Below are 26,948 nucleotides of genomic sequence, written 5' to 3' on the forward strand. Positions count from 1 at the left end.
ACATTCCCCTTACCATCCTAATCACGTTCTTCACAGCTTCCTAGTTCTGCAAAAAAATATGTATGGACGCGCATTCTAATTTCCTCACTGCGCTTCTGATCACTGTCCTATGGTGTGTACTTATAACTCAGCACTGTTCAGTTTGACAAATGGTCCTGTCCCCCAGCTGTCGGAAAGGAGTTCAAACAAGTAAAATTCAATAGCAAAAAAAAAAAAAAAAATATAGGCGAGGGGAAAAATAGGTCAGCGGGTGGTATATCGATAGAGACATCAAACCACACGTGTATATACAATGGATAGCATTATATACTATGGAGTATGCTAGGATGATATAAGAATTTCTATCACAGCTTGACGTCTAATTGGTAAACTATAGGTATTGGATTTGTTAAACAATTTATTATAGAATAGGTCTATTTCCAGTAATAACATGTATACAGCATAGAATGGAATCAGATTCATACTAGCCACACACTAGTGTTAAAGGGATGTGTCAGCTCTAAATAAGGCTTTAACGGACAGATTTGGCACAATCCAAGGGAATACTTTAGTTTTCACCCTTCAACCACTAAACAGGAATATGGCTTTTGAAGTAGAGGACCTGGCTAGTGTCCACAGAGTAGCTGCTAGCTGGTGGAGCGAGTGGACAATAAAATGGGAAAAATGTTTAAGAAGATAGCTGGTGTCAAGTCCAAGAGGATCAAGTGAACATTTAGGCAAAAGAGGTGTCGGGCCAGTACAAGGTCAAATCCAATATGTTAAACAGCAAAGGAAGGGGGATCAAGAACCATGTCACAATACAGGACATCAAATAAGGAACAAAATGAACTAGAAATACAGTAACTGACATTGTAAAATTGTGTCACGGGGTTTTATATGAGGCGATGAGTGCCCCTAATAACCAGTGAACCCTGTCCTTTAATAAGTTACTAACTGACCTACTCATTGGCTGGCCAGCAGGACTTGCTGTAATTGGTCTTATTAATGTATCCTAAGTGGCTGGAGGGTGACCATGCAACCCAAAAGGAGGAGTCATAGTTGGGTGTGTGGCTTGGCAGCGTTTGCACCATCCAGCAGAAGAGACTCCATCGCCATTCATTTGCTCATGTCACCTGCACCTTAAAAACATCTCCAGAATCCGACCTTTTCTCACCTTTGATACTGCTAAAACTCTTACTGTCGCTCTAATTCACTCTCGTCTGGACTACTGCAACTCTTCTGATTGATCTTCCTCTAAACAAACTCTCTCCTCTCCAATCCATTCTGAATGAAGCAGCCAGGGTCGTATTTCTATTAGGCCGCTTCATCGACGCCTCTACCCTGCGCCAGTCATTGCACTGGTTACCCATTCACCACAGAATACAAAACAAACTCATCTCTCTCACCCACAAATCTCTCCACAGTTCTGCACCACACTATATCTCATCCCTCATTTCTGTCTATTGCCCCTCCCGTGCCCATTGTTCTGCAACTGACCTAACACTAACATCCTCCTTAATCTGAACCTCACGCCTCCATCTCCAAGACTTCTCTCGTGCCGCGCCAGTGTTCTGGAATGCACTGCCCCAAACGATCTGACTAATATCTAGCCCCCATGTCTTCAAACGAGCTTTAAAAACACATCTGTTTAGACAAGCCTATCACCTCAACTCACCAATCTAACTCTCCCCTATCCCCTCCTAGATGTTAATCTTAACCTACCCCCACGTATTCATCTGTCTCCACATCCGCCATGAACCAAATACCACACGGTAACTGCTCTTAGACAGATACTGGCTAATGACCATGTTCTACCTACTGTGTCCCCCCATTTCCATATAGATTGTAAGCTTGCGAGCAGGGCCCTTATTCCTCCTGTAACTGTTGAAATATGATACATTGTATTGTTTATATTGTCTGTATATGTCCCTACTTAATTGTAAAGTGTTGCGGAATATGTTGGCGCTATATAAATAAAAATTATTATTATTATTTAGGCTACGGCTCCACTATCAATATTTAGTCAGTAATTTTCCTCAGTATTTGTAAGCCAAAACCAGGTAAGGAACAATCAGAGAAAAGGTATAATAGAAACCCGTGCAACCAATGCTGCATTTTTGACTCACTCCTGGTTTTGGCTTACAATTACTGAGGAAAAATACTGATAGTGGGGCCGTAGTTTAAGTCAGAGTGATGGCATCTCACAACAGAGGAAGGCTAGAATGTTACAAGTACCTATTTGTCAGAAGAATGAGCAGCTTTTACTCAAGTCTCTTATGCACGTTCCTCGATCCCATGTGCTTAAAAAGAATTGGATAAACTCAATAAAATTAAAATTGTCACTTCAAATATTTGGCTGTAATTCCCTTGCAGTCAGTCAATGACTGCTTGATGTCTGGAACACACCCACATACACCCCCATCTAAACATCACTTTTAATCTGCAGTCGCTTTCAGTAACCACATTTTGCATTACATAGTACGGCTGAAGAAAGAAAAGAAGAAAAAAAAACATTTCTATTAAGTTCAACTGAAAGATGGGAAAGGATTAAGGGAGCGGAGTTTAGGTACATCCATAAACCAAGTCTGCCCTAAGGAACAAGATGTTACCACATGATACTTCTGAATGTTGATTCAGTCGATGATTACGAACAAGAATTTATATTTCTTTCTAAAAAAGCATTTATGCCCTATTTGAAACCATCAGCTGTTTTACAACCCTTATAATATATGGTGCCCGCACATTATTAGTATCCAGAGGCATAACTTTACATTTATCTACATTGTGCATCCACTTGGCAGATGAAGTTCAAATACTCAATTGGTCTATATGCTGATACCACCCTTCTCCTGACATCACCCTTGAATTATTACAAAATACCAGGGATTGTCTGTCTGCTGTCTTTATCATCATGTACTCCCTCTAATTGAAACAATCTCTCCAAAACCTAACTTCTTGTGTTTCCTCCCTCAACTAACCTACCTATATCAGATCTTGCAATTGCCTTGGGTAGTTAAACCATAACTCCCAAGTGGCATGCTAGCTGTCTTGAGGTCATATTTGACACAGAACTTTCCTTTATTTCCTATATCCAATCACTCACTTACTCAAGCAACCTGCATCTAAAAAAACTCTAGAATCCAACCTTTTCTGACGTTTGAAACTGCAAAGCTCTTATTGTTGCTCTCATTCACTCACTTCTGGACCACTGCGACGCTACTGAATTGGTCTCTCTTAATCAAACTTTTTCCTCTCCAATTCGTGCAGAATGTGCAACCAAGATTGCATTTCTGTCCAGCCGCTACATAGATGCCTCAACCTTGTGCCAGCCATTGCACTGGTTACCCATCCACTACAGAGAACAATATAAACTCATTCTCACCCACAAATCTCTCCACAGTTCTGCACCACCCTACATCTCCCCCCTCATCTGTCTATCACCCTACCCATGTTCTCTGTTCTGCAACTGACCTAAGACCAATATCCTCCATAATTCGAGCCTCCCGCTTCAGTCTCAAAGACTTCTCTCGTGCTGCACCAGTTTTTTAAAGTGATCTAACCCGAATGAACCAAATACCACCCAGCACCCACGTTTTTAACCATACTTTAAAAACATCTCTTTAGCAGGGCTGTGGAGTTGGTAAGTCAAACCTCAAACTCTTTAATTTCCGAGAATCAGACTCTCTAGTCCGACTCCACAACACTGCCTAACTACTGAGCATATACATAAAGTGCAGCACAGATTAATTTCAACAAAAAGCCTGGATCCTTAGATTAGGAATAATCTATTACAGAACTTTTCCAAGTTCTTATGAAACAAATTTACAGCACATACTGCATTGAACTACTGTACCCAATTTATAATATATTTCGGAATTTCCCTTTGTTGCGGCGATATTAACAATCAAAGTAGATGGCAGCTAAGGAGTTTACTTTTTTAGTGTAATAATCACACTGAAGTCTGCTGTTCTCAAGCAACTTTTAATTGCTCTGCAGTAGAATCAGAGCCATCATTAGGTCTTACACAGGACTAATCTGTCTGTTCTAGTCCCCTTCTGTGGGACATGTAATGACAGTAGCACTCACTGCAGAGATAAGTTGCCAGAGCACAACAGGTACATCTCTGGACAGACAGTGTGGGGGAGGAGTAGTACAGCAGACCTGATAATAGGAGGCGAGAAGGAGAGCAGATAAAAGTGTTTGTAATGTGACACAGCTAAACTGTGCTGAGCTGCACCTCCACTCAGACCTTATCTGAAAAGTGTTAATCATCTATGCTTTCTAATTATGCAGGAGATCAGGACATCTGGACTGTGTCATACATGTCACACAATGAGAAACCTAATCTAAAGCTATGGTGGGGGAGCGTTCCGATTTCCTCCGAATGTTGCTACCCGATTATGATAGGCCGGCATCATATAGGGTGCATAACGTAGTAAGATAGTAACGTAGGTTGAATAAAGACCTAGGTCCATCAAGTTCAACCTCCCTCCCCCATTGTACTCCCCATACTAACATGACACTAACTTACTGGAACTAGGCCTCACAAATGAATTACCATTTTAATTTTTATCATTACTGCACTATTACAAGGACAAATAAACCAGTTTATACTTTTTTAATTAGTTTTATTTTTGTATTACTGTTATGGTATTACTAAAATCCCTGTACCTAAATCTGTTGATCCAGAAGAAGGCAAAAACCCCAGGATACATTCAGCCAATTTGCATCATGGGGAAAAGTTCCGTCTTGACCCCGAGAAAGGCGATCAGTCCTAGAACCCTGGATCAAAAGTACTACTATAGGTGTAACATTTTGTCTAATTTAACTGTAGCCCACAATATTATGTGTATCGAATAAATACCCACCGTCCAGTGAAACTGTCTAACATCCACTTGGACTTAGAAAAAAATTAACTCATTATGTGCCTAATACTTTTATTTCTAATATCTCTTCAATGGAGAGGCAAATAAAAAAAAAAAAAAAAAAAAAAGAAGTTTTAATCCGCTGTGCAGCCAGTTCAACGTGAAAAATCCTCTTTAAGGACTCTAGCATGATGCCCATCTGGCCGGGCCTTGCTCACATCAATTTTATTTAACTTTGCTTGTACCACAAGTTTAATCGGCTGAGTTTATTAGACGATATATTAAGCACTGAGAATACCTACATCCACCACTTTCTTCTTTGGCATATACTGTATAGAGCTAAAGAACTCATTCAGTACTTCTGCCTTGTCTTGATACCCAAGTGAACAACTCCCCATCAGAAAATAATTTTGTGGAGCAATAAGTTGTTGCTTGAGAACAAGCTTTTCTTCCCCCGAAAATTACTATTTTACATTTATTCAAGCCCATACTCTTATTGATAGGATATAGTCTAAATCAGTCCTGCACAAAATACAGCCCACCAAGTGATGTTGTGCAGCCGCGACACTGTCCGGCAGACGCAGCTCCCCTCTTCCTTTATTCAAATGTATTCGCGTCTTGTAAAAGCGAATACATTTGACCCTGCAGGCGCCGGGAATGGAGCAGAGCAGCGCGCGTCAGTCCCTGCACCGACGTGCAGCAGCGTGATGAGGTCAGCACACTGGTGACTTCATCACACTGCTGCCGGGGTCAAACAGGATGTCGAGACGTCGGGCTGGTAAGTATTCCATGGAGGAGCTGAAGAAATGTGCTTTTATTTTAAATTATGTGCCCTTCCTCCGACATCCTCAAGGGTCAATGGAGGACATTACGGGGCAATTGGCAGATTGTTAAAAGGGGCATAGTATAGCGAGGGGCAGTGGGGACAATATGCAGAGAGGCATTGGGGGTGATATGTCCAAAGAGGCAGCGTCGGGGGTTTATTATACAGAGGTGCAGTATGGGGGATATTATAGACAGGGGCAGTATGGGAGGGATATTTTGTGTAGGAAACACAATGAGAGGCAATTTATTTATTCTGGGGCAAAGTATAGGAGATATTCATATTTATGAGGCAGTATAATGATAAAAATAAGACTCAGGGCACAGTATCGAGAAGTGCTGCTGAAGACAGAAGAGGGAAGTCTGCAGAGACTACCTTTGAGCATGAAATCTCATCATGGCATCTAGACAAAAGGAGAAGAAAAGAAGAACGACTTCAACTTGAACAGATGTCACCTATAAAGGTACCTGGATGTAAATAGGTGATACTGCCTGAATCTCATAAGCACATGGTTCATGTATTATGAGGAGGAGTTGGCGAGTTTCTGCTCCAAAAACTCTGTTTAAGTTAGAGTGTGTTCACACTGATTTTTATTTAGCAGCAACTCTAAAAATCCTGCTTAAATACTCAAAACTTGGTTCTGCTGATGTATCCATGTAATTACCCCTTTAAATTATTTTGCGGCCCTTGGGATTGGTTGAGCATGGCACTGTGACCCTTGACCAAAAAATGTTGTGCACCTGGTCTAAATGGTTAGAGCCCCAGTAATCATGGTGTAACCTGCTTTTTGCAAAGTATAGGTAGCCAGACGTGCACAGGCACTCTCCATTATAATGAATGAGCAAAGTGAAAATATTTAAGAACAAAAAAAAATAGAAAAATAGAGAACACATAAAAATAGTGTGTCACAACCCAAAACACAGACATTAAAGGAAATCAGATTTCATAAAAGGCACCAACGTTGCACAAGTCTGCAAGGCTCCAGGGGCCGTTCTACTTTCTCAAACAGAATAGGCAGACTAATACTAGATTGGCATGGAAACTCATTTGAGAGACGGTTTTCTGTTAAGCACTGGGGTCAAGCTGAATTTCATTTACATTTCCACTTCATTGCACAGCGTTCAGATTTAAACATTAACACTTACAATATCAAAATTCACGTGGCTTTCTAAAACCTGCTGGTAACAGACGCCAAATGGATTTAAATCCAATTTGTACCTTACTGATGAAACAGGCCAGAGGTTAGAGAACCTTGCTACACGGGTAATAAATGACTTCAATCTCAGGAATGTACAGTGTTGAATGCAGTAAAGATTTCAATCTTAAGCTGTTGCTACTGGAACAATGTGGAAAAGGCGACATATCAATTAAAATTTACAGTCAAGGGAGGGTTGAAAACTATTAGATGAGGCCCTAAACGTATGACTATGTACAAAAATACAAAACCTTCCACCACTTCTGTGAGGAGCTGCCCACTTACTAAAGACTGATACTTTTCCAGCAACAGACCACCATTTTTGTCAATATTATTATGGTGTTTTATTAGTGATTTACTGGTTAGGTTTTATATAGTTCTGCTAACTTGTCAGTATGTGCACTAGATTCACTAATAAAATGTCCAGCATTCCACTAATCTGTATCTCAGGATATCTGTATCTCAGGACTATCTAACCATTGTTCCAACAGCCAATAATCTCATTATGTGTGTGTAGACTGTAGACACAGTGGAGCAGTCACCACAGGGGGTCCTACATGAAGTCTCAGATGAAGGCTTCTACAATATTCTTCATTGTTTTTAGCTAACAGTAAATGCTTAAGGGGGAGGGTGATCACTTCTGACCTGGGAGGGGACTGATCCCAGGGAAAGAAAGGACAGACATGTTTTAGTTAGGAGTTAGGTGGAAGGATTGAAGGAAGAGGATGGAGACCGGGGACTTGGAAGGATGGGTGGATAAACATGTTACCATTATGTATTATGTCGGTTGGATTTAAACTTTCTTAAAATGACTGTTGCTACTGTATAGAGGATCATGGACTGTGGCTACAGACTATACTGGCTGGAGATATGAAATCTGTGGGCCAACCAAGAGTTGGGAGACAGTGAGTATGGCCTTCTACAAAGCCAGTGGAACTTCTGAACCCAGAGATTGGGAACTTAAAGACTGAAAGAACTGTATTTTGGCCATTTACCTGGAATTACTTTATTACCATGGCTGTGATCAATAAAATATTGTTGCATCTTTAACCTGCCTAGGTGATTACTTACAACGCACAACCTCAGATCTTTACAACTTGTCCTCACAAAATTATCCGGAAAGCTTGAATCTGTAAAAAACTTAAATGAAGTACGTCCACTGTTTTCTCCCCTTCTTCCCAACATGATGTGGGTGTTACCTGTGAATTGATGTACTTTCTTCATCATATAGCATGGGGGGGTAAGAGAGATGGGGCACAGGTCTTTATCAAATTTGCACCCACATCAGATCTTTTCTGAGGGTATGAGCACAGGATTTCTTTTATATGTGTGCGTACCTACTGAGTTTTTCCAGGAGAAAGACATATGCCAGAGCCTTTTATTCTGAAGTACCTTTTCTGTCATTTATTGCAACGTCTTTGACCACAGGCTTTTTAAGTACCTGAAGAAGGGTCAGGTCGTTACTTTTAAAGCACCGCTTCAGTTTTTTTTTTCCAGTACTGGAGTGGTGATATTAATGCAAGTTCCCTGTCCATAGTCTAATAGTTATCAACCGCTGTCTTCAGCTCTTCATGGGGCTGTCATCTTGTGACCGCAACTTCTGACAGCCCGGAAGTAAGAGGTAATGGTCACAAGCTCTAAATATAAGCCTATGAGAGGCCTTGTTCTGTCCCCCAGACTTGCATTGAGTTAGGACTTCCGCAGCAAAACAGCAAATCCTGGAGCGATCAGGCTTGTCACAGACTGTGGGAGACCAACTGGAGCGGCACCGATAAAAGATGAAGGTGGCAGCTGCTAAGTATGAGACAAGGGGCAGTGAACTTCGATTAGTAGCACCACTCCACCGGTAAAATTTTAAAAAAATGCCGTAGGGGTGCCTTAACTGCTTTATGTCTTTGGAGACCGGAAGTGGTTAAAAACAGCTCAAACCACTGAACGTATGAAAAACAAGTTATTATATTGAAATGCATATATTCATTGTTTTTGTATTAATTATTATCAGGAGAGTTACAGAGCCTACCCACCTGAAAAAGACATCATGTGCACAAGCCCTCAGGCTATTTGTTTACTTTACTCGTTGAGGCCACTGTTCACACATTCAGTATTTTACCTCAGTATTTGTAAGCCAAAACCAGGAGTGGGTGATAAATCCAGAAGTTGTGACGTGTTTCTATTATACTTTCCCTCTGATTCTTCCACTCCTGATATTGGCTTAATCAGAGGAAAAGTATAATAGAAACACGTCACCACTTCCGTATTTATCACCCACTCCTGGTTTTGGCTTACAAATACGGATGTAAAATACTGACCAAATACTGAACGTGTGAACGTGGCCTTATTGGAGTGCCATTAATCTCCAAAGTGCTTGTCGGCACACAGTTTTTGTTTTTTTAGATGATATTTTGGATCAGGTTTGCATATCTGTTATCCTTTCGCGTCACTACCACACTGGAGGTAAAAAAAACAAAAAACTAGGAATGGCTGGATACATAGGAATAAGGTCTACAGCCAATTTAAAATATAGCTGATTTGTCAAAGATTTTCAATGCGGAGCAAATGGACTGCTGGTTTACAATTATTTGTATTTCCCTTAAAGAAAATGGTAACACACATAGAAGCCACAGGTGATGGCATATTTTAGGGCAAGCGGGAACTCCCATATTAACTAGAAGTTGAAGACATCTTCAACAGTCAGAGTAGTGCTGCTGAGAGCCATGAAAACAAGTTCTCTCGGCACGCTCTGCTTACGGCTGTTTGAGCCAGCGGCTTCTCATCCTACAATTTATCATCTCTACTGGAGTCGGAGAATCAAGTGCTTGGATTTACTATATACAATCACAGAAAATAAAGAGGATGTTTTAGTGCTCTGAGGCCAAAGTTATCTATACATCCTTCAGCTGAGGACACTGTGCAAATGTCAATCAGATTAACAAATGTTCAATTCCCAATCGACATCTCAATTTATTTAAAAAGGTATTGCAGTTATTTAATACCTGTCCCACACATGATCAACCCTATTCGTGATCAACAGTCCTGCAGCCGGTCCCATTCACTAGAAGGAGCTGTGATGCAGTTATTCATGCTAAGCTGCGTTTTGACCATCGGCTTGTACTGGCGTCTTCTGCGTCCTGAAGTGGGTGCTCATTAAAACATCATTTATAGGAGGTGGACAACAAGCTTAAAGTTTTTGTCTGATTATACATATAGGTTTTGTCTGTTTAATGACCAGTGAGCTCCCATATATTGCATGCATAACAAATTACGGTATACTCTGGCTCATTTTTCTCCGTTTTGCCTCCCTTACATTGCATTTATATACTGCAGCTTCCCATGGCTGGCTGTCCACAGTTGGGCCTCGGTCCAGTTCTGCCCTTATTTGCATTGATGTCATTTTTTGACACATTGTAAAGTTTTATTAGATACAGAACAGAACCATCCTGATTTGGGTACACCTTGACGCAGTGAGATGGCTTTTTACACTTTATCAAAAACAGTGTTTACTAGGTACCCTGTTTTATTTATATGCACCATTATATTTTAACTTACAACAGGGCATTTGCTCATTTTGTTTCCATCTTCTGTTGTGTTATATTATACAGTAATTGAAGGGGGAACAATTTTAAATTTCACTTTAGTGGTCCTTTGTGATCGTTTTGAAGAAAAGGGACAAAACTCAATTGAATTCTCAAAACGTGACAAAAAAAAACAAACAAAAAAAACAAACACATCTGGTCATAAAAGAAGGGAAAATAACCTGGCCTTGATCTGGTTCATAGCTAAAGAATGCTAAATCGTGAAAAAACACTTGAAACACTGGCTAGTCCATTTTTGAGCATTTCCTAGTTTGTAGATAGGTTCAATTCAACCTACAGTTAATGCTACTTTAAAATGCAGATATAGCGGAGCTGAATTAGTTATTAGATATAGGTTATCGGATCTGTTTTCTGTGATTTTACATAAGATCACATATAAACGTTTTTGGATTCATATCGGTGTTGGAAATTTGCAGAGAACATTCTCAGATTTTGAATAGAATTTTTTAATACATTAAATACTTAGCAATCAGATAAGAATTATCATAATCCTAAAACAAGTCAGACTGGTGTGCTCTATACAACTACTTTCCCAAATAAAAGGAGTGGACATGAATAAAGTAACCTTTAAAGAGAATCTGTCTGCATATTTTTTCATATGGAAGTAGCGGTAGATGATTGTCCCCCAGATCTGATGTGAGGGAGTAATCCAGCATATGCAAGTCAGACTGGAAGTGCATTGGGTGGTGTGTCCTTGCCCTTGTGAGAAGGAAATAACAGTTTAATGCCCAAAATACCCATATGCAGTTAAGTAGAGAAGCTTGGAAGACAAATGGAACTAAACATTAGCTTCTTTAACTATTTGCCTTTAAAGGGACTCTCATCACAGAATGACTGATCAAACCCAGTACAAGCGCTCAGTGCATCACGGCGAGGCCAATCATTTATATACACCTTCACACCTGATTGTTTTCCCTCCATCTCTGTCCTTTGGTGGCTCCATGAAGCCAGAGCTGTCAAAGAATAGGGAGGAGAAAGTTTTCTCTCTCTAACATGTCAAACTCTGGCCCGCAGGGTGAATATATTTGTCCCGCGACAGCAGGCGGGTCTCTGGATGCCAATACAGTTGAAAGCAATGATTGAGAAAGGAGTGTCAGCTGACGCTCTCTTCCCCATCATTTCCCTTCTGCGTCTGACGTCTCAGTGCAGCAGGCACGAAGACGTCATTACAACCCACCCACTGTGCCGAGATGTGCAGAGGATCAGAAGACACCATGAAGAGACCGGAGCAGCGGTGTAACTGGGAGAGGTATTTATTCATTTTTATGTGGGGCCATTATACTGTATGGAGCAGTAAGTGGGGCCATTATACTGGATGAAAGGCAATGCAGCGCCCCGTTATACTGTATGGAGGACTATGTGGGGCCATTATACTGTATGGAGCAGTAAGTGGGGCCATTATACTGGATGAAAGGCAATGCAGCGCCCTGTTATACTGTATGGAGGACTATGTGGGGCCCATTATACTGTATGGAGCATTTTTTGTGGCCATTATACTGTATGAAAGGCTGTGTGGGGATCATAGTTGGGGCATCATACTGTGCATGTTGAGAGTACTGTGGAGGAATTCCCTATGGGGGTATCTGTGTTTGGGGGGCACTTTTGTTGGCATCATACTTTATTATTCAAGGTTTTTAATCCTTTGTTATTACATATTTAAGTTAGGCCATTGGGCCATATACTTTTTATCGCTCTTACATAACATTATTCCAATATTTTATTCTAAGATCTATTAAAATGTGCTTTGTTAATGAGACAACTGCTTTAGGTTTATTTCCATATGAAAAGGTTCATAGTTACATTTGATAAGGAAAAACTGCCTCAATTGCCTCATCTTTTATTTAGTAAATATCAAGGTTGGTCTGCAACTTTGTCCAAGCTTGTATCGGAGTTTCACATCCCGGTTCTATAATGTGGGAAGGTATATTTAAAAGGTTTAGCCACAGTCATTCTATGCTGACAGAATCCCTTTAAATCACCTAATCTGGTTGATGACAGGGTTTGGGATTACATTCCCTGTCCTCAGAGATGTCAATCAATATACTGTAGATTGGGTGAGATTAGGACTTGGCAAGTTTGATTCGCCCGCACTGTGTTTACAACCCCTTGACTATAAACTGCTTACAACATTCATGGGGATTATACTACAATCAAAATGAGGCATCTGTATGGACTACTAATGACTCCTTTAGAAAGTACAGGAGTTGAATGGTCACAAAAAAATTGCAGTTTGGGGCATAAACCATCTGATGAGTTTCTGTTAATATATTTCTAGCACATATTACCACAACCGAGACTATATAAATGGACACGGACATTTAAGGCTCAGAGCGTCAATGTACTGTAATGTTGGAAATAATATTCAGCTTCCAATCCTGAAGACAGGCTAGGCCAGTACCTCCGCCTACATTTGTTTTGGCATTTATAAGACGGAACAACTTGTTCAGTACACTGTTTGACAGTGAAGCCTGCCCAATACAAAGCGAAGATTATGTGTCAGAATGAAAACATCCTATTTCAACGTATCAGAGGGTGATGGATGGACAATAAAACCTGAGACTTTTCAGAGTCTGTAAGTAATAAGGTCATATACACATGGCAGAGCTTGTGAACAGTGCCAGTATGGCAGCTAACAGCAGCACCATCAAGCCTCTGGAATCAATGCTCATACACGGGAATATGGCCATAACGAAAGCAAAGTTGACTTGGAAGTAGGAAGAGTCAGATTGTGATGGCTTGACAACTCAAGTTGAGATAGAGTATCTCTAAAATGATCAGGTGGGTGGAGGAAGAGGGAGTCCCTGGTACGCAGTGGTTGGCACCATCTAAAAGTGGCCAAGAAAGGACAACTAACGAGAGAATCTAGAGCACCCAAAGCTCACTGATAAATATCATGAATGTGGGTAGTAAAGGCTAGCCAGAGTGGTCTGATCACATGTAAGAACTAATGCAACACAGACTGCTGAAGAACGAAATACTGACCATGACAAAAAAAAATAAATGAAGTGTTTGCGCACACAGTGTATGGCAGCTAGTGGTGTATGTGTGTAGATACAGATTGGACAGGGGTCATTTTGGACACTCTGATCAACACCTAAAGTGCCTACAATGTAGTGGACCAAGGAGCGATGGTAGAAGAATGACAGTTTTAATGAATCATGTTTTTTTGTACATTAGGTGGACGGCCTTGTGTATGTTGCTTATGTGGTTAAAAGATGGCACCAGGATGCAGTATAGGAACAAGACAAGTGGGCAGCGGGGGTGTATGTATCCTGGAATGAGTGATCATTTTTTGTTTGTATAGCCAAGTTCACACTAGTTTTGTGCCCTACCACAGACATTATGCACTTTGGGATGCAGTAAGTCACTCAATTGATATGTCAGAAAGTGATAAGCAAAGGGAAATTTGTCAAAATGTTTAAGATGCCTCAGCTGAGAGCAGCATAATACAGGGGACGAGTACCCGATTCCAGCCAGGTCCTGTTGCACTGTTGAGTACAATGATTTTTAAGCGTGCTCAAAAATCATATCAACCGATGAATGAGTGTTTTGCTTGTTCATCGGGTGATCGGCAGCCTGTTTACACCAAAAGATTATTGTGAAACAAGCGTTATTAAGAATGCCCATTGATAATCTTTAAATGTACCTTTAGTCCTCTCTCTGATAATGTTTTGCTTTGTAGTCCTCCATATTCATGAGCTGCGGCTATTCCCTCCCCCACTATTGATTGATGGCTTTATGTCTATGCACAGTGTACTATTATTATTTATTTATACGACGCCATTGATTCCATGGTGCTGTACATAAGGAGGGGTTATATACCAAATACAGATATCACTTACAGTAACAAACTAACAATGATAGACTGGTACAGAGGGGAGAGGACCCTGCCCTTGTGGGCTTACATTCTACAGGGTGTAGACAGAAAGCGGTCAACCAATGACATTGGTAACTCAGCACTAGTGTTGAGCAATACCTTCCGATATCAGGAAATATCGTATCGGATTGGATCGGGCCGATACCCAAAAAGTATCGGATATCGCCGATTCCGATACCGGAAACCAATGCAAGTCAATGGGACACAAATATCGGAATGAAAATAAACCCTTTCTTTCCTTGTAGGTTAATTCTACATGAAGTAAAACAACTAAGAATAATGTAGAATGACATGAAAAGCCGGCAATTCATCAGCGGCATTCACCGGTACCCGACAATTTACAACAGAAAGAATAGAGCTTCACACATAGATTAGATAGATAGAAACATGTCAGTCACATATATATGAAGTACAGTGACAGTGTTGCTTACTGTACTTGTCATTTAGTGTAAAGGATTTATTAAAAAAAATATTAGTGTTTTCGTGCACCGTCTCTTTAAAAAAGCCGGCCGGCAATTCAGCATCTGTACCCGACAATTTATAACAGACAGAATAGAGCTTCACACATAGATTAGATAGATAGAAACATGTCAGTCACATATATAAGAAGTACAGTGACAGTGTTGCTTACAGAACTTGTCATTTAGTGTAAAGGATTTATTTAAAAAAATAATAGTGTTTTCATGCACCGTCTCTTTAAGAAAGCCGGCCGGCAATTCAGCATCTGTACCCGACAATTTAGAATAGAAGGAATAGAGAATCACACATAGATTAGATAGATAGAAACATGTCAGTCACATATATATGAAGTACAGTGACAGTGTTGATTACTGTACTTGTCATTTAGTGTTAAAATAAAGGATTTATTTAAAAAAAAATTGGCGTGGGGTTCCCCATAATTTTAGGCTCTAGCGGAGGTTAAGCAGACAGCTGGGGCAAATGTTTGAAGCCTGGGAAGGGGGTAATACCCACGGAGCTTCCCAGGCTACTAATATCAGCCCCCAGCTGAATACCTAGCCTTTACTAGCTATTAAAATGGGGGACCCCCCCAAAAAAATGACGTGGGGTCCCCACTAATTTAATAGCTAGCACAGGCTAGGCAGACAGCTGGGGGCTGATATTAATAGCCCAGGAAGGGTGCCATGAATATTGGCCCCCTCCCAGGCTAGAAACACCAGCCGTCAGCCGCCCCAGAAATGGCGCATCCATAGGATGCGCCAATTCTGGCACTTAGCCTCGCTCTTCCACGCTGCCCTGGTGCGGTGGCAGGGGGTAATAGGGTTGGGGTTGATGTCAGCTTATAATGCCAGCTGACATCAAGCCCAGGTTAGTAATGGAGAGGCGTCTATAAGACACCCCCATTACTAACCCCATAGTCAAAGTTAAAAGAAAACACAAACACCCAGAGTAAAGTCCTTTAATTGAAATAAAGACACAATTCTTTATTGTTCTAAATTAAACCATACTTACCATCACGCCCATTCCAGCTGAAGCCAACGATCTCCTGCAATAAAAGAAAAATAATAAAGCAACCTCATCCTTACCTTTCGATGGTTCCCAGGACAGCTTCAGCTCTGCTACATCGAGATGACAGGCTGGACCGCAGCAGAAAGCTGCCATCCAGCCTGTCATCCCGCAGACACTGAGAAGCGCAGGCATGCTTGCGCTCCTCAGTGTCTCTCTGTGACGTCATCCAGATGAGCCGAGTTCATGTCCAATGAACTCAGCTCACCTCATGCACGTCACTGACAGCGTGGGAAAATTCTCCTGCACTCAGCGCTTCAGCGTGAGAATTCTCCCACGCTGTCAGTGACATACATGAGGTGAGGTCATGTCCAATGAACTCAGCTCACCTCATGCACGTCACTGACAGCGTGGGAAAATTCTCACGCTGAAGTGCTGAGTGCAGGAGAATTTTCCCACGCTGTCAGTGACGTACATGAAGTGAGCGGAGTTCATTGGACATGACCTCGGCTCATCTGGATGCCGTCACAGCCAGACACTGAGGAGTGGAAGTATGCCTGCGCTTCTCAGTGTCTGCGGGATGACAGGATGGATGGCAGCGTTCTGCTGCGGTCCAGCCTGTCATCTCGATGTAGCAGAGCTGAAGCTGTCGTGGGAGCCATGGAAAGGTAAGGATGAGGTTGCTTTATTATTTTACTTTTATTGCAGGAGATCGTTGGCTTCAGCTGGAATGGGCGTGGTGGTAAGTATGGTTTAATTTAGAACAATAAAGAATTGTGTGTTTATTTCAATTAAAGGACTTTTTTCTGGGTGTTGTGTTTTTTTAAATACTTTACTAGAAATTCATGGTGGTCATGTCTAATATTGGCGTGACCCCATGAATTTTGGGCTTAGGGCCAGCTGATAATGCCAAGCTGGCCTTAACCCCTTTATTACCCAGTGAGCCACCGCACCAGGGCCCTGGATGAGTTGGGTACAGCGCCAGAAGATGGCGCTTCTATGAACGCGCCATTTTCTGGGGCGGCTGCGGACTGCAATTTGCAGCGGGGGTGGCCCAGAAAGCTTGGGTCTCCCTGCGCTGCGGATTCCAGCCCCCAGCTGCCTAGTTGTATCTGGCTGGGCACAAAAATAGGGCGAAGCCCCACGCATTTTTTTTTAAAATTATTTCATGAAATTCATGGAATAATTAAGAAAAAAAGGGCTTCCCTATATTGTTGTGTCCAACCAGGTACAAATAGGCAGCTGGTGGTTGGGGGCAGCCCATTCCTGCCTGCTGTACCTGGCTGGACACAAATATAGTGCGAAGCCCCACGTCAATTTTTTTTTAATTATTTCATGAAATAATTTTTTTAAAAAAGGGCTTCCCTATATTGTTGTGTCCGGCCAGGTACAAATAGGCAGCTGGTGGTTGGGGGCAGCCTGTTCCTGCCTGCTGTACCTGGCTGGACACAAATATAGGGCGAAGCCCCACGTCAATTTTTTTTAAAATAAGTCCTTTATTTTAACACTAAATGACATTTGAGGAGTTAATAAAGATGTAGTCCCTAAATTATTATTTATTTTTTAATTAATTTTTCCCAAAACTTTTGACGTGGGCTTCGCCATATTTTTGTATGCCAGCCAGGTACAGCATCCAGCTTCTATGAACGCGCCATTTTCCGGGGTGGCTGCGCACTGCAATTTTCAGCGGGGGGAGGGGGGGGGGCAGAAAGCTTGGGCCTCCCTGCGCTGCAGATTCCATCCCCCAGCTGCCTAGTTGTACCTGGCTGGACACAAAAATAGGGAGAAGCTTCACGTATTTTTTTTTTTTAATTATTTCATGAAATTCATGAAATAATTAAGAAAAAAAGGGCTTCCCTATATTGTTGTGTCCAACCAGGTACAAATAGGCAGCTGGTGGTTGGGGGCAGCCCGTTCCTGCCTGCTGTACCTGGCTGGACACAAATATAGTGCGAAGCCCCACGTCAATTTTTTTTAAATCATTTCAGGAAATTCATGAAATAATTTAAAAAAATTGATGTGGGGCTTCGCCCTATATTTGTGTCCAGTCAGGTACAGCAGGCAGGAACGGGCTGCCCCCAACCACCAGCAGCCTATTTGTACCTAGCCGGACACAACAATATAGGGAAGCCCTTTTTTTCTGAATTATTCCATGAATTTCATGAATTTAAAAAAAAAAAAACGTGGAGCTTCGCCCTATTTTTGTGTCCAGCCAGGTACAACTAGGCAGCTGGGGGCTGGAATCTGCAGCGCAGGGAGGCCCAAGCTTTCTGGGCCCCACCCGCTGCAAATTGCAGTCCGCAGCCGCCCCGGAAAATGGCGCGTTCATAGAAGCGCCATCTTCTGGCGCTGTACCCAACTCATCCAGGGCCCTGATGCGGTGGCTCACTGGGTAATAAAGGGGTTAAGGCCAGCTTGGCATTATCAGCTGGCCCTAAGCCCGAAATTCATGGGGTCACGCCAATATTAGACATGACCACCATGAATTTCTAGTAAAGTATTTAAAAAAAACACAAACACCCAGAAAAAAGTCCTTTAATTGAAATAAACACACAATTCTTTATTGTTCTAAATTAAACCATACTTACCATCACGCCCATTCCAGCTGAAGCCAACGATCTCCTGCAATAAAAGAAAAATAATAAAGCAACCTCATCCTTACCTTTCCATGGCTCCCACGACGGCTCCAGCTCTGCTACATCGAGATGACAGGCTGGACCGCAGCAGAACGCTGCCATCCAGCCTGTCATCCCGCAGACACTGAGAAGCGCAGGCATACTTCCACTCCTCAGTGTCTGGCTGTGACGGCATCCAGATGAGCCGACAATGAACTCGGCTCACCTCATGTACGTCACTGACAGCGTGGGAGAATTCTCCTGCACTCAGCGCTTCAGCGTGAGAATTTTCCCACGCTGTCAGTGACGTGCATGAGGTGAGGTCATGTCCCATGAACTCGGCGCACCTCATGCACGTCACTGACAGCGTGGGAGAATTCTCACGCTGAAGCGCTGAGTGCAGGAGAATTTTCCCACGCTGTCAGTGACGTGCATGAGGTGAGCTGAGTTCATTGGACATGACCTCGGCTCATCTGGATGACGTCACAGAAAGACACTGAGGAGCGCAAGCATGCCTGCGCTTCTCAGTGTCCGCGGGATGACAGGCTGGATGGCAGCGTTCTGCTGCGGTCCAGCCTGTCATCTCGATGTAGCAGAGCTGAAGCTGTCCTGGGAACCATGGAAAGGTAAGGATGAGGTTGCTTTATTATTTTACTTTTATTGCAGGAGATCGTTGGCTTCAGCTGGAATGGGTGTGGCGGTAAGTATGGTTTAATTTAGAACAATAAAGAATTGTGTCTTTATTTCAATTAAAGGACTTTTTTCTGGGTGTTTGTGTTTTTTTTAAATACTTTACTAGAAATTCATGGCGGTCATGTCTAATATTGGCGTGACCCCATGAATTTCGGGCTTAGGGCCAGCTGATAATGCCAAGCTGGCCTTAACCCCTTTATTACCCAGTGAGCCACCGCACCAGGGCCCTGGATGAGTTGGGTACAGCGCCAGAAGATGGCGCTTCTATGAACGCGCCATTTTCCGGGGCGGCTGCGGACTGCAATTTGCAGCGGGTGGGACCCAGAAAGCTTGGGTCTCCCTGCGCTGCAGATTCCAGCCCCCAGCTGCCTAGTTGTACCTGGCTGGACACAAAAATAGGGCGAAGCGCCACACATTTTTTTTTTAATTATTTCATGAAATTCATGGAATAATTAAGAAAAAAAGGGCTTCCCTATATTGTTGTGTCTGGCTAGGTACAAATAGGCAGCTGGTGGTTGGGGGCAGCCCGTTCCTGCCTGCTGTACCTGGCTGGACACAATTATAGGGCGAAGCCCCACATAATTTTTTTTTAATTATTTCATGAATTTCCTGAAATAATTAAAAAAAAATTGACGTGGGGCTTCACACTATATTTGTGTCCAGCCAGGTACAGCAGGCAGGAACGGGCTGCCCCCAACCACCAGCTGCCTATTTGTACCTAGCCGGACACAACAATATAGGGAAGCCCTTTTTTTCTTAATTATTCCATGAATTTCATGAAATAATTAAAAAAAAAAAAACGTGGAGCTTCTCCCTATTTTTGTGTCCAGCCAGGTACAACTAGGCAGCTGGGGGATGGAATCTGCAGCGCAGGGAGGCCCAAGCTTTTTGCCCTCCCCCCCCCCCGCTGAAAATTGCAGTCCGCGGCCGCCCCGGAAAATGGCGCGTTCATAGAAGCTGGATGCTGTACCTGGCTGGCATACAAAAATATGGCGAAGCCCACGTCAAAAGTTTTGGGAAAAATTTATTAAAAAATAAATAATAATTTAGGGACTGCATCTTTATTAAGTCCTCAAATGTCATTTAGTGTTAAAATAAAGGATTTATTTAAAAAAAAAATGGCGTGGGATCCCCCATAATTTTAGTCTCTAGCGGAGGTTAAGCAGACGGCTGGGGCAGATGTTTGAAGCCTGGGAAGGGGGTAAAACCCACGGAGCTTCCCAGGCTACTAATATCAGCCCCCAGCTGAATACCTAGCCTTTACTAGCTATTAAAATGGGGGACCCCCCAAAAAAAAATGACGTGGGGTCCCCTCTATTTTAATAGCTAGCAAAGGCTAGGCAGACAGCTGGGGGCTGATATTAATAGCTCAGGAAGGGTGCCATGAATATTGGCCCCCTCCCAGGCTAGAAACACCAGCCGTCAGCCGCCCCAGAAATGGCGCATCCATAGGATGCGCCAATTCTGGCACTTAGCCTCGCTCTTCCACGCTGCCCTGGTGCGGTGGCAGGGGGTAATAGTGGTGGGGTTCATGTCAGCGCCAGCTGCCATGAAGCCCAGGTTAGTAATGATGGCCGTCTATATGACACCCCCATTACTAACCTACAAAGTGTTAAAAAGAAAAAACACACTACACCCAGAAAAAAATAATTTATTTGAAATAAAACACCATTTTATTTAATTCTTAGTTTACTAAAAAAAAAATAGTTACCTGTCCACGTTCCTGCGCTGATCTCCCATGCACAGCTGTCACATCTGGAGATGGTGACAGCTGTGCATGGCTGCTGTAAGCTCACGCTGCCGGGAACACGTCCGCTCCCGGCAGCGGGAGCCACTGACTGAGGTCACCGGAGTGCATTCAGGCAGCGCAGCTCCGGAGACCTCCTTTACGGCAGTGCTGTACCGTGGGAATTTCTCACGATACAGCAGTGCCGTAAAGGAGCTAACCGGAGCAGCGCTGCCTGAACTCCGGTGAACCCTTACGGCCCCGTCATTCTAGCGGCGGCAGCGGTTCAGAGCGGTCACATTCTATGTGGCTGCTCTGAACTGGAGATCTTCGTGGGACACTCGTGGACTACTACGGAGGGGTAAGGATAAGGTTGTGGTTTATTATTTTATATTTTATTACAGGAGATCGATGGCTTCGGGGAATTAGGTGTCTTGGTGAGTATAGGTGTAGTTTTTTATTTTTTACTTTATTTCAGGTGGCGATCGGCGGGGACAGGTAATGTATGAACTAATTTCTTTTAGGTAACCACTGGCCACCAATGACATGTATTTAACATTTATTGGGGACACAGTAGGGCAATTTAAATAGCAGGATCAGGCTGATGGGAACTACTGCTCCCATCGAGCTGATCCTGCTGGCAGGAGTGGACGGGGGACAGACATAGGCCGATGGGAGTAGTAGTGTCACATCGGCCTATGTCTGCCCGCACACACACACCCGCACACACACACCCCGCACACACACCCGCACACACACCCGCACACACACCCGCACACACACACACCCCGCACACACACACACCCCGCACACACACACACCCCGCACACACACACACCCCGCACACACACACACACCCCGCACACACACACACACCCCGCACACACACACACACCCCGCACACACACACACCCCGCACACACACACACCCCGCACACACACACACCCCGCACACACACTAATCATGACGGGTCCGGGAGGTGAGGCTGACCTGTGCGGCCGTGGGAAAGTTGATGTGAGTTCATGCAGTCAAGCATGAACTCACATGAACCCTCTGAGGGCACCGCGGCTACTTCAAATGAACAGCTGATCGGCATCACCTGATACCTCAGCTGTTCATTTGAAATAACCGGCGGGAAAGCGCAGCACAGAACGGGAAAGCCGGCGGTGAAGTCTTTTCACTGCCGGCTTCCCCGCCCGGGTCCTTCGCTCCTTGGTGCTGCGCTCCCCGCCCGGTCCTAATTTACGATCGGGATGGGAGGTGGCGAGGGGAGCGGAGGATCGGGGTGGGAGGCTGCGGGGAAGCAGTATGGGGCTGCGTGATTGTTTAAAAGCCGGCGGCTTTTTACCGCGCGCCGGCTTTTAAACAATCAGGAGAATTCTCCCACGCTGGGATGGCATTCTGATGACAAGCTGGATCGCAGCTGAGCGCTGCCATCCAGCTTGTCATCCTTCAGAGACACTGCAGAGCGCAGGCATTATGGGAACTTCCGATTCCGGTATTCGATATTATAAAAGTATCGGAATTAAGTATCGGAATTCCGATACAGTGAATATCGGCCGATACCCGATATTTCAGTATCGGAATGCTCAACACTACTCAGCACTGATACAACTAGAAGAGTGCTGTTGATAAAACAAGGTTTTTTATCAAAACTACAGCAACAATCTCAGTAAGTGGCACACTGCTAAAATCAGGATCTCTGGCCTTATTTCATGTTGTTCTCAGGTTAGAAATAACCCTGGGGACAGATGCAATCAGTTTGATTCTTCTATCTTTTCGGATGGAACCAAGTAGGTGAAAATGTAAACCCATATTATAGATTTGTCTTTTGTAATAGAACACAAAAATGTATGCCTTTTTGTTTTGTGATTTCATATTTTAGGGTGGGTGGGAGAGATGATCATAGTATTAAGATGTAAAAACGCCAGGTATCTGCCCCATGAAAGACGTACTGGATTTTTTTTACATTTGTATGTTTTATGTTCAAATATGGTGAAAATAGTAGAAATCTGCAGAAAAGGCAACAAGGAACAGGTTTTTTTTTTCCCCCCAACAATTTTAGGACACTCACTCAATTTCTTTCTTTTCTGCCTCCTCGTGGGTAAGATCTTCTTCTACACTGTAATCCAACACAGACCCCACACCGAACGCTCTGTTGCGTCTTATCAGTGGCTTAATGGATTCCTGGTCTTCTCCAGCAACAAACTGTCCATAGAAAGTCATCTTCATCACTGCCTCAAAGAGGTTCTGTCCGAGAAGCTTTCTTGATAATTGGAGTATCTTCAAAACAGATAGAAAAAGAAGAATCATAAAAGCGTAAAACATAAGAGTATGGATTCTTCAGAAAAATCTATGTTTGGACTTTCACATACCGGAAACACACACCAGCAGCACAATGGAAAAAAGGGGGGCAAATCACTAAGAGCACTGTAATGGGGGCTCACCTAGAAAATGATGTAGTCTATAGGGGATGTCCAGGACAATTATATAAGTCTGTACAGTCTACCAGTGTGTAATGATCTTGTTAGGATCCTGCTGTTTCTACACTCTGGGCGCTCGTCACATACTCATATGTGATTTGGATACTTGTGACCACGCTTCTCTCAACTGTTGAGGGTTGCACGTGATCACAAGGATATGCTCATATGGAGTTTCTGATGTGGATTTTAGAGCAGATTTGCTCTAAAATCCAGATCAAAGACTTTTTGCTGCCTATTCATGTTAATGGAAAAAAAATCCTATAAAGACCCATGATGTTTTTTCTCCCAGATAAGCAGCAACCACCGATGCAGAACAAAAATTCCCAATACACAAATCGAGCAATCCAATTTTATTTTTCTCACCTAGACAAATCCACATAGGGTATATTTGCACAGAAATTATTTTTTAAGGGATGCTTCAGACGTCCATGAGATGGGGTCCGAGCACAGGCTGGCAGTGGGTCTCCAGACCGAAATGCACCATTCTCAGGCATTTATGAGGCTACGGAGTTCAGATCCGGAGACCCAAGGACAGTCTGTACTCGGACCCCATCTAAAGGACGTTTGAAACTTAGTGTACGGTCACACAGTGAGGGTAGGTTAACATGAGCGTAGAAAAAAAATTGTTCAATTTCAATAAGCAAAGTGGGATGATTTTTTTCTCACTTGTCATCCATGTGCCGCCTTGTATACAATCAGTTTTTTTTTACTCAGCATCTACAGTACCATTTACAGTTTACCCTTTTACAGAATTGCAATGTATCCGTAAAAATCATATGCTGTACCGGGGCTCCATATTGCAGCCGATATTTTTTGCGCATCCATATGTTTGGAGGGGGGGGGAGGGGGGTCTCATTTGATTTATGCAAGAAACTAATTCATGCTGCAATTTTTTTCACACGCTGATTCGGTCGGTGAAAAAAAATGGCTCATCCGCACTGCCCCATTGAACAACATTGGTCTGAGTGCGGTCCTTTTTTCACGAGGAGAACTCTGACACAAAATACGGTGGCGTGAACGAGCCCTCAGGATCATGACAGAGTCCACTAGCAGTACATGTGAATGCCCTCTTTTCTGACAACTATTCGTGTAGAATTATGGACGAAGCGTGTATTTTACAGATATAAAGCTTGTACCTTATCAATGTGAATTAGAGGAGCACCCCAAAATACTATTTCCTTTACTTCTGAATTTGCTGTCCTGGGCAGCGGCAGTATATCGAAGAGACAAGGCGGAGGGACTATTAGCCAAAGGACTATTTTAGGTGCTGTTGGGCTAATAGTGGTAAGTACTTCCCCTGTAATATGAAGTCATTATAGAAGGAAGCATATTGATAGATCTGCTATTTTCTAATATATTTAGTATTTTATTGCATCACCGCTCAAGATCTCCACTTGCTGCCACTGAAATGGGTAAAGCGCCAATACACAGAAGCCGAACATGGCTCTGATCAGGTCCTGCTGACACAGGGGAGGCTTCATTGCTCTGATCAGCCCCGACACTAATGAGTTATGCGATATTCAAAAAAGGTCAATTATAAATCACAACTTCCAAGTCAAAGTATTACCACAACAAAAAAACAAAACTAGATGAGTCCAGTTTGTTTTTTTTCAGAAGATATCAACAAGATTTCTTTTAAAAGATATACAAATTTTATTTCAGTCCAATTAAAACAAAAATTTAGGTACTTCTGAAATCACTCAGCTATCATTTGCACACTTATATCATAATTATAAGTTTCCTCATAGGTATAATTGACAGTAATTACCGTAGGTGTTAAAACCCATGTAAGTATCTATTTCTATTGCACTCATTCCCTGATAAGGTGCTAGTGCAAAAAACACCAAGGTTACTTACCGGTAGCCGGTTTTTCCTGAGCCCATGACAGCACACCTTGAGAGAGAGGATCCGCCCCACCAAGGACAGGAAACTGTCTGAAATAAAAGGGCGGTACCTCTCCCTCGCTTCAGTTGTTTACAGAGCATTGAGAGGACCTCCCTAAACAGGTTAGGCACATAACCAACACCACAATATACATATACACACCACCCCACACAGTGCACACCAGGGTGTGAGAAACATAGAAAAAATAAGGGGGGGAAACTACGGGTGCTGTCATGGGCTCAGGAAAAACCGGCTACCTGTAAGTAACCTTGGTGTTTTCCCCTCCCCCATGACAGCACACCTTGAGAGAATTTTGGAGAATTTATGAGCACCCTAGGGAGGGACCACCGCCTGAAGTACCCTTCTCCCAAAGGTGAGATCAGAAGAGGATAGATCCAACCGATAGCGCTTAAAGAAGGTGGATGGTGTAGACCAAGTAGCAGCCCTACATATCTGCTCGATCGAGACGTCTGCTCTCTCTGCCCAGGAGGTTGCAACGGCTCTGGTGGAATGAGCCCTCACATTATCCGGGGCTGGAACCCCTGTGGACGTATAGGCTAAGCAAATGGCCTCCCTGAGCCACCTAGAGATGGTACCCTTGGACACCCCATGACCTTTCCTACACCCTTGAAAGGCCAGGAACAGAGAACAGTCTTTCCTCCACAGACTAGTCATGTGAATGTACTGTAGCAGGGACCTCCTAACATCAAGGCTATGGAACCTGACTTCCCCTGGGTTCTTGGGATTGCTGCAGAACGAGGGTAGCACAATCTCCTGACTACGGTGAAATCTAGATACCACCTTGGGAAGGTATGCTGGATCTGGCCGCAAGGTGACCCTATCCTCAAAGATTTGTGTGTAAGGAGGATTAACCGAGAGGGCCTGCAGATCCCCCACCCTACGGGCTGATGTTAAGGCCACTAGAAGGATGGTCTTAAGGGTGAGAATTTTTGGAGAAACCTTGTGTAGGGGTTCGAATGGTTCACTAGTAAGAGCGTTCAAGACTAAATTCAGGTCCCAAGGAGGAACACCCATGGACCTAACAGGTCCAGCTCTGGCACTGGACTTGATAAATCTCGAGATCCACCTATTCCCAGCCAGATTACAATTGTAGAGTGCTCCCAAAGCTGAAACTTGAACCTTAAGGGTCCCTGTAGCTAGACCCAGGTCCCGCCCCTTTTGCAGAAATTCCAGGATCCCTCTGATCGGAGGTTTGCTCGATAGCGGAATATCTATAAACTCTAGGAATTTACCCCAAACCCTGCTATAAATCTTAGTTGTAATCGGTTTTCTGCTCCCCAATAAAGTAGAAACTAAGCCTGGTGAAAACCCCTTGCTACTCAATAGCGACCTCTCAAATTCCATGCCGAAAGATGGAACCCCCTGGCCTGGGCATGGAATACTGGTCCCTGCATGAGAAGGTCCGGCCTCTCTGGTAGAATCCAGGGATCTGACACCGACATTAGCCGAAGCAGAGAGAACCAAGGCCTCTTGGGCCAAAAAGGGGCTATCAAAATCACCCTGGCGCCTTCCTCCCGGATCTTCCTCACCACTACTGGAATCATCACTAATGGCGGAAAGGCATAGGCCTTCCTGAACCCCCAAGGAATCTGGAGGGCATCTATGGCATGGGGATTTTCTGCCGGATTTAGGGAGCAAAATCTCTGTACCTTTCGGTTTGCCCTTGTGGCGAACAGGTCTATGTCTGGCTGCCCCCATAACTGGACAATCTGATGGAAGACCTCCGGGT

At 43.4% G+C, this 26,948-nt stretch overlaps 1 protein-coding gene across 1 annotated transcript in view; it reads right to left on the reverse strand.

Annotated features, from left to right (window-relative positions):
• The window catches only part of PRODH (proline dehydrogenase 1), a 159,044-nt gene that overhangs the window by 126,363 nt on the left and 5,733 nt on the right, over positions 1 to 26,948 (reverse strand). Inside the window, exon 2 of the mRNA XM_073673295.1 lies at positions 22,906 to 23,114. Coding sequence (XP_073529396.1) covers positions 22,906 to 23,114 — 209 coding nt within the window. The remainder of the gene's footprint in view (positions 1 to 22,905; positions 23,115 to 26,948) is intronic.

Source organism: Phyllobates terribilis, unplaced genomic scaffold (assembly GCF_046119375.1).
Source record: "Phyllobates terribilis strain yellow unplaced genomic scaffold, ASM4611937v1 Scaffold_1__5_contigs__length_1240528914, whole genome shotgun sequence".
Taxonomy (NCBI): domain Eukaryota; kingdom Metazoa; phylum Chordata; class Amphibia; order Anura; family Dendrobatidae; genus Phyllobates; species Phyllobates terribilis.